The 7,328-nt window shown below is 41.4% G+C and overlaps 1 protein-coding gene across 1 annotated transcript; it reads right to left on the bottom strand.

Moving 5' to 3' along the window:
- Positions 1–598: 598 nt before the first annotated feature.
- Positions 599–6,510, bottom strand: LOC133974570 (neuropeptide Y receptor type 1-like). Its single transcript, XM_062412187.1, has 4 exons — positions 5,915–6,510; positions 5,108–5,349; positions 3,343–3,489; positions 599–3,168 (listed from the first exon to the last, which is right to left on the bottom strand). Exons 1-4 carry the CDS (start codon positions 6,221–6,223, stop codon positions 2,721–2,723), a joined length of 1,146 nt encoding a protein of 381 aa, XP_062268171.1. The 5' UTR covers positions 6,224–6,510; the 3' UTR covers positions 599–2,720.
- Positions 6,511–7,328: the final 818 nt, after the last annotated feature.

Raw genomic sequence — 7,328 nt, 5'->3', positions numbered from 1 at the left:
CAGATGATATCCAGCTGTACATATCTCTGAAGCCTGAAGAATCTAATCAGTTAGTCCAACTTAAGCAATGTCTCAAGCACATCAAGTCCTGGAGGACCCAAACTTCTTACTTCTAAATTCAGACAAAACTGATATCATTGTAATGACCTTAAACATCTCAGGGAAACACTGTCTGACCAGATAGTCATCTAGGGTTGTTATTAGTTTGGCCCCTAGCTCCACTGTTAGGAACCTTGGAGTTGTGTTTGACCAGGACATGTCATTTGACCAACATAGTTGTTTTATACAAGTATCTAGGACAGCTGTCTTCCACCAGCGCAATATTGTGAAAATTAGGAACATCCTATTTCAGAGGCATGCTGAAAAACTAGTCCATGCATTTGTTACCTCTACACTGGATCACTCTAATTGTTTATAATCAAGATGTCCCAGTCAGTCTAGGAAAAGCCTCCAGATGAACTGAAATGCTGCCGCACAAGTGCTGAAAGGAACTAGAAGAAGAGATCATATTGTCTTAGCTTCTCTGCATTGGCTCCCTGTAAAATTCTGAATTGAATTTAAGATCAATCAATCAATAAAATGTATTTGTATAGCCCATATTCATATTTGTTTCATTGGGGTTAACAAGGTGTGACACCAACTGCCCTTAACCCTGCACCCTCAAAGAGTAAGGAAATGAACGTGGAAACCTGTAAGACACGTGTAATGGAGAAAATTAGACAGATAAAAGTATTAACAGCATTGATTAGAAGAAACATTTTGTAGCATAATGAAAGGAAATTGAATTTTGCTGGATTATTGCAGTAATGGTAGAGTATCTGAGTAGACATATTGTATATCAAGCAGTACTGTTGTAATCCTGTTGTAATCAGTCCACAATCAGCAGCCACAACGATCAGGATGGCTCCCATAGAATAACAAAGTGCTGCGAATAGATGCACTGTATGAATGTGTGTGTGAATGTAAAACTGTACTGTAAAGAGCTTTGAGTGGTCATCAAGACTAGAAAAGCGCTATATAAATACAAAACACTTTACCAACCAAATAAAGCTCTTAACAATCAATCCCCTTTGTATATCAAATCGCTCATAACACCATATTATCCAAATTGATTACTTCACTCCCAAAACACAGGCTAAAATCTGTAAGAGTAGAATGGGAGATAGAGCCTTCAGCTACCAGGCTCCTCTCCCTTTGGAACCAGCTCCCACTCTGGGTTCAGGAGTCAGACACCATCTCCTCATTTAAGGTTAAACTTAAAACTTTCCTTTTTGATAAAGCCTATCGTTTGGGCTCAGATAAGTCCTGAACCACCACTTTGTTATGCTGCTAAAGGTCGACACTGCTGGGAACTCCCATCATGCTCCCTCCCATATCCTCTCTCTCTCTCTCTCTCTCTTTCTCTCTCTCTCTCTCTCTCTCTCTCTCTCTCTATATATATATATATATATCTGCTGGTATCTCTGACTCAAGAGCTGAAGGATTCAGACAACAACTATTATTATTATTATATGAATTGTTGCTGCTATCATTAATAACATCTTGACATCCATAATTACGACTATTATTGTTTTCCTTGTAACAACTAGTCTGTCAGCGCTGAAACCTGATGGTTACACTAATATTCCTGGTCTGCCTCTCCTCCCCCTCTCCCTATCTCTCGCTCTTATCTCCCCCCTTTTTCACCCACCTCTCCTTCCCTCTACTTCCCCATTTTTCTCTTCTCACCCCAAAACGGTTGAGACACTGCCAGATACACTGAGTCTGGTTCTGCTAGAGGTTTCTTGTAATTAATGAGGGAGTTGACCGTCCTTGTAAAGTGCCTTGAGATAAGGATGAGATCAGATCCAGCAGACAGTGACAGCTATTTCATATTAGGAAGGTCTTATTAACAATGGAAGCAAAGTATACCATTGTTACCACAAGAGCAGGAAAGGTACAAAGCAGATGGAAACTACCAACTTTGAGCAATATACAAACTGGCTGGGTGGTCATGAAAGATAGATTGGTCACGTGACATCACTACTCATAAGATATCTGTGTAGACTCAATTGATTTCCTCATGAAGGAACCTGCAAGGAGAGAGAGAAAAAGGGAGCTCCGACCGGGCCGACTCGATTTACAGATTCAGCAACCGTCAAGTGATTGAGGACAAGCTTACATCCAGGGCTTCTGCCAATCTTGTAATGAGAAAGACAGATGGCTAACTACATGTAAGTGTGGTGTATGTAAGACCTTTTATTGTTTCCCCTGGCAATGGCATGAAAGTTGCCACTGTCAGTTAGACACATGAGGCAACATTTTTGTGGCAGGCTTAGCATTGCTCAGCAGCCTGATGAAGGCTACAGAATTGGCATGTTGTGTTGATTTAGTTGAGTCTGGCTTCACCCCCCACCCCATGCATTGTATCACCATCTGGCAACATTACCTGTTGGCAAACTTAACAAATGGCCAATTGTAACAACTCTTCTGCTTTCTCAACATGCTCCATTTCTTTGAATCCATTCACAATATGTCTGTCTCATAGTCTGGAGTATAAAGCTACATCAGATAAGGACTTTGTCCTTTCCTGTCCTTCTGAGTAAATAAGCTGTGCAGCTCTCTCAAGAAAGTTATGGAGATAAAGTAAAGAATCTGCTTGGGAAATGTCTATTATCCACTGTTCAATTTTCAGCTTTTTTCAAGCCATTTACCTCCCAGCCACAGCTTGACAGTTCTCATTATGAGGTGTTAGCTGGTATTGTTTTCACTGGAAATCCTGAGCTGATCTCAGGTCTCGGGGAAGAAACTGATCCCATCCTGTTGAGGGAGGTGGCTTTCGTCAAGCCTTCGCTGGCCACAGTGGAGAGAGGGAAGCTCTCGTAGCTTTCTGCTGCCTGGCTGCCACACTGGCAGCGCAGCAGCGTTGACTTCAGCTCCCTCTGGAAGTTGCTGTTTAGGAAACCGTACACCACAGGGTTAATGCAAGTGGAGACCATCGCTGTTAGGTGGCAAGCAGAGAAAACAGCATCATGCTGGCAGTCGGGTAGGGCCTGGTGGTGCCAGTCAAACACTGTGTTGAAGACATTCAGAGGCAGCCAGCACATAGCGAAGGCTATGACGATGGCTAAGAGCATAACGTTTATCCTCTGGGCTCCCCGTGTCCTCCCACTGCGCTCCAGCATGTCCCTGCACAAAACAGCATGATGCCTATTGTCATACGATCCACTGAGAAATATCATATCTCGCCTAAGGCAGAATTACGACAATGTAATACATTAATATAGCATCCTAAAAAAAATTATCTTGATTGAATGACACAAAGATTTTCTCACACTATGAGAGAAAGTAAACCTGTGTGACCTGCGTTGTTTCAGGCGTAGGAAGATCCTGAGGTAGCAGAGGAGCACCAGCAGAAGTGGCAGGCAGTATTGGAAGAGCAGCAGCGAAGTCGTGTAGGCAAGACGATGCTTATCAGTTGGCCAAAGCTCCATACAGATCAGATGGTCCCTTAGACACAGAGGGATGTTGCACAGGGAAAGAGTCAAGACAATAAAAAGAGAAAAGCTAGAATAAATAACTGCAATCTTTTCTTTTGTCACTCGTTCTGAAAAAGTTTATGAGCTTGTCAGATTGCACATACTTACATAACTTTCCTACATGGTTTGGTAAATGGTTTTGTATTTATATAGCACTTTTCTAGTCTTAATGACCACACAAAGCACTTTACAGTACAGTGTTACATTCACCCATTCACACACACATTCATATAGTGCATCTATTCGCAGCACTTTGATATTCTAGGAGGGCCATTCAGGGTTCAGCATCTTGTCTAAGGTCACTTCGGCATGCAGATGGGTCAGACTGGGGATCGAACTGCCGACCTTCAGGTTGGAGGACGACTTCTCTACCCCTCAGCCACAGCCGCCCTACATGATATCTTAATGTTCTTATTCTCGTCTAAAGTAACTATTCCAACTCTCTTTGCAAAACAAAACTAAAGTATTGACTATTAACTCTTTTAATATATAAGCGAACACCCTGCACTAATGCAGCAAACTCTAGCACTATATTATTCAATTAAAATGAAAAGAGGTCCAGTTAGAGTGAATTTCCAAATCAAAAGTCTGAAACATCATAATGTTTAACAGGTGTTATGATTTAGTGCCATATAATTTGAAGAAGACTATGAGTTGTATCAATGTCTGTAAGCAGTCAAAAACTGATCAAATAAAATAAAGAAATAAATAAAGTACAATCAATGGTATTTCAACGATGTATATGTAACCAGGTTAAAATAACCCATGTTCTTTTGTTGTTAAAATGTCACCAAATCTTGATTAATGTTCAATAATTGTTGTTGTGTTGGTTTTAAGAAGCGTTTTGTTCCATATTATAACTTTAGTGTCTATATGTCTACCGTCACTTACAGAGGGCGCTCATCTGTGACGTCTCTTGCGCACCTCTTTCAGTTGGCATATTGCTTTCTTAGAGGAGGTAAGCATTCTTTCTGCTCATCACTTTGCAGGCCACCCAGCATTAATAACTACCGTGGCAAGTCCTTCATTAACAGTCCAATCATAGAACACAACGCAGCGTAAAGTGAAGTTAACGGATAAGACCGGTTAAGAGAGGCACACCCATATATTAGTAATTTTCACATTGAACTGTAGGGTACTCTATAATAAATCAAATGTTCTTTTCTCGTTTCAAGTAAAATAAGGTTTGCATTTAAAAATAAGATAAATATGGCGACCTTTGCTAAATCACTACAAAACAAGCCAGCAAGCCAGCAAACAACACGCTGTGGAATTTGCAGTCCACCCTGATCCGCTAAGTAAATTGTTCTAAATTAAATAGTGGCAAACATTTTTTTTTAATTTAAGATAAGTTTTTATTCAAGAATTCTGAATTGGGTTCATAGTTTTACTATTTATCAATGATGAGACAGACGCGTCCTAAATTATGCGAAAAGGAATATTTACATAAGGAATTATGTTCAGCAGTTGCTCTATTAATGTAACACCGTTTTGTTGGTGTTTAGAGCATGATGAAACTGCAAATATGTGATAGGTACCATCACAATGCTCTATCTGCCGAGACCTGTACACAAACTATTCCATCTCACCTGAAGGGATTGGCGGGCAGGCTGATGTTCTGGAAGGGATCATTAGTGAGGACGTTGAAGGAGAGGAAGGGCAGAGAGATGAAGCAGGCAACCAGCCATGTCATACCCACAGCCAGGTAGGAGTGGCCAGCAGCGGGGGACCAGCCAGTGGGATGGAGTATCAGCTGGTGACGCTCCAGAGCAATCAGCACCAAGGAGAAGATAGAAACTGTCACTGACATGCACTGAACAAAGGGGGTCACCTAGACAGATACAATTAGACAAAGTTTTACCAGATTTGAAAGTTTTAAAACTGAATATAACATCAACAGGAAAATACTGCTTAGGATTTGAACTGAAATGTTTAAGTATTGCTGTAATTATTATTAATAGGCTGATGCCTGTGATCTAGTTCAGGCAGCCTACTCGAGCTGCGCTACTCCAATTATGTGATAGACATCCCTTAACATACCTCACTCTCCACAATCATCTATAATACACACCCACCTTATTAGCGGTCTATATAAGCAGAAATTGTTTCCCATCACTCCCTTTGCTTGCCCCTATGCCAGTTGCTTCAGTCCCGCCACCTACCCAGCATTAACTTTTAGGCTCCGACGGGGGGTTATAAGTATTTCAGAGTCGGAGCCTAGACGCCAAACACTAACCTGTTATACTGTTGCAATAAACATCTGAATGTGAGTTGTCTGACTAAGTTATTATTAATCAATAGAATTGACGATATGTGTGTGTGTGTGTGTGTGTGTGTGTGTGTGTGTGTGTGTGTGTGTGTGTGTGTGTGTATGTGTGTGTGTGTGGTACACTGACCTTGCACAGGGCTTCTCCTAGTACCCAGCGGTCCATCAATGTGTATATGACAGTAACAGGCAGACACACCACACACATCAGGATGTCAGAGCATGACAGGTTGGCGATTAGGATATTGGTAACATTGCGCAACTCCTGTTGCCGGGCAATGATAAATACCAGTCCTGTGTTGCCTAGCAACCCAATTGCTATGACAGCGCTGTAAGCCACAATCAAAAAAGTTGCCCCGCCCACCGAGGGTGGGCACTGAGAGGTGTCTGCCCAATCTGAGGCCTCCCAGACACCAGGGAGGCTGCTGTCATTGGACATGGCAAAATAGAGGAGAGGGAAGGGAGGGGGTGATGTGAGGGGGTACAGTGTGTGTCAGTGGTCAGGGTTCAAAAGAACACAGAGACTGCTCTTCAGTCTGTTCAAACACAGTGTACAATCAGACAGGATGATGGAGGCAGAGGACAGGCGGAACACTCCAGGTGATATATTGTCATCAATGTTCTGTTGCTGGAGTTGGGGAATTGTGACTGAGAAAAGGAGAGATTAAAATAAAGATGCTGTCCCCTTTATCCTCCACTGTCAGCATACCCGTGGAACACCTCAGCATCAAGATTTCCCTGCAAAACATAGAAAACACGAGAATAATGAAAAAGGTGACAAGCTCTCATTTGACAACTGAGGCAGCTCATTAAGAAGACCCCTCATTATACCATCTTTGCTCTACACTGCATCATGAACATTCGCTGCAGGTCGTTGTTCTGCAATCAAAAGCTCGGTGTATAACACAGCAGTTTTGTCTGTTCTATCCTGCATGCTCCCCATTTTACATACATTTAAATTTGACTGTACACAGTATAGTACCAAACTCCACTTCATATTATATATTCATAAGAAGAAACACACACAGACATATAATATAATCATGAAATCATGCAGAACATTTCTCATATCAATCCATCAATCAAATTTTATTTGTATAGCCCATATTCACAAATCACAATTTGTCTCATAGGGCTTTATCAGGGTGTGACATCCTCTGTCCTTAACCCTCAACAAGAGTAAGAAAAAACTACAAAAAACCCTTTTTAACAGGGTAAAAATACGTAGAAACCTCATAGAGAGCCACATGTGAGGGATCCCTCTCCCAGGACGGACAGAAGTGCAATAGATGTCAGGTGTAGGAAAACATCATCAAGATTACAGTTTTTAGCAGCATTGATGATGGTAAACATTTTTGAAGGATAACTTCAATGCGATATGTCAAGCAGTCCAGCTGCAATCATAGTAACAATTACACAGAGATAGGTTCATGATATTACAAACATGCTGAATCTCTCTAGCTTTATTTTCTGCAACATGTGACTAATACAGTTTATTATCAGTCTCCCATAAATCGCAGCATTGTAACATGAAAAGCTGGCAC

The sequence above is a fragment of the Platichthys flesus genome, chromosome 19 (genome assembly GCF_949316205.1).
Source record: "Platichthys flesus chromosome 19, fPlaFle2.1, whole genome shotgun sequence".
NCBI classification, from domain to species: domain Eukaryota; kingdom Metazoa; phylum Chordata; class Actinopteri; order Pleuronectiformes; family Pleuronectidae; genus Platichthys; species Platichthys flesus.
Note: the sequence above shows the minus strand (reverse complement) of the source record. Positions and strands in the feature narration are given on the sequence as shown.

What these genes read in the sequence shown, in the direction of transcription:
- LOC133974570 (XM_062412187.1), bottom strand. Translation starts at nt 6,223, where the DNA reads ATGTCCAATGACAGCAGCCTCCCTGGTGTCTGGGAGGCCTCAGATTGG. An exon ending in TAGGAGAAGCCCTGTGCAAG is followed by an intron (nt 5,350 to 5,914) that starts GTCAGTGTACCA and finishes GTATCTGTCTAG; the next exon opens with GTGACCCCCTTTGTTCAGTG. An exon ending in CTACGCCTGAAACAACGCAG is followed by an intron (nt 3,169 to 3,342) that starts GTCACACAGGTT and finishes TGTTTTGTGCAG; the next exon opens with GGACATGCTGGAGCGCAGTG.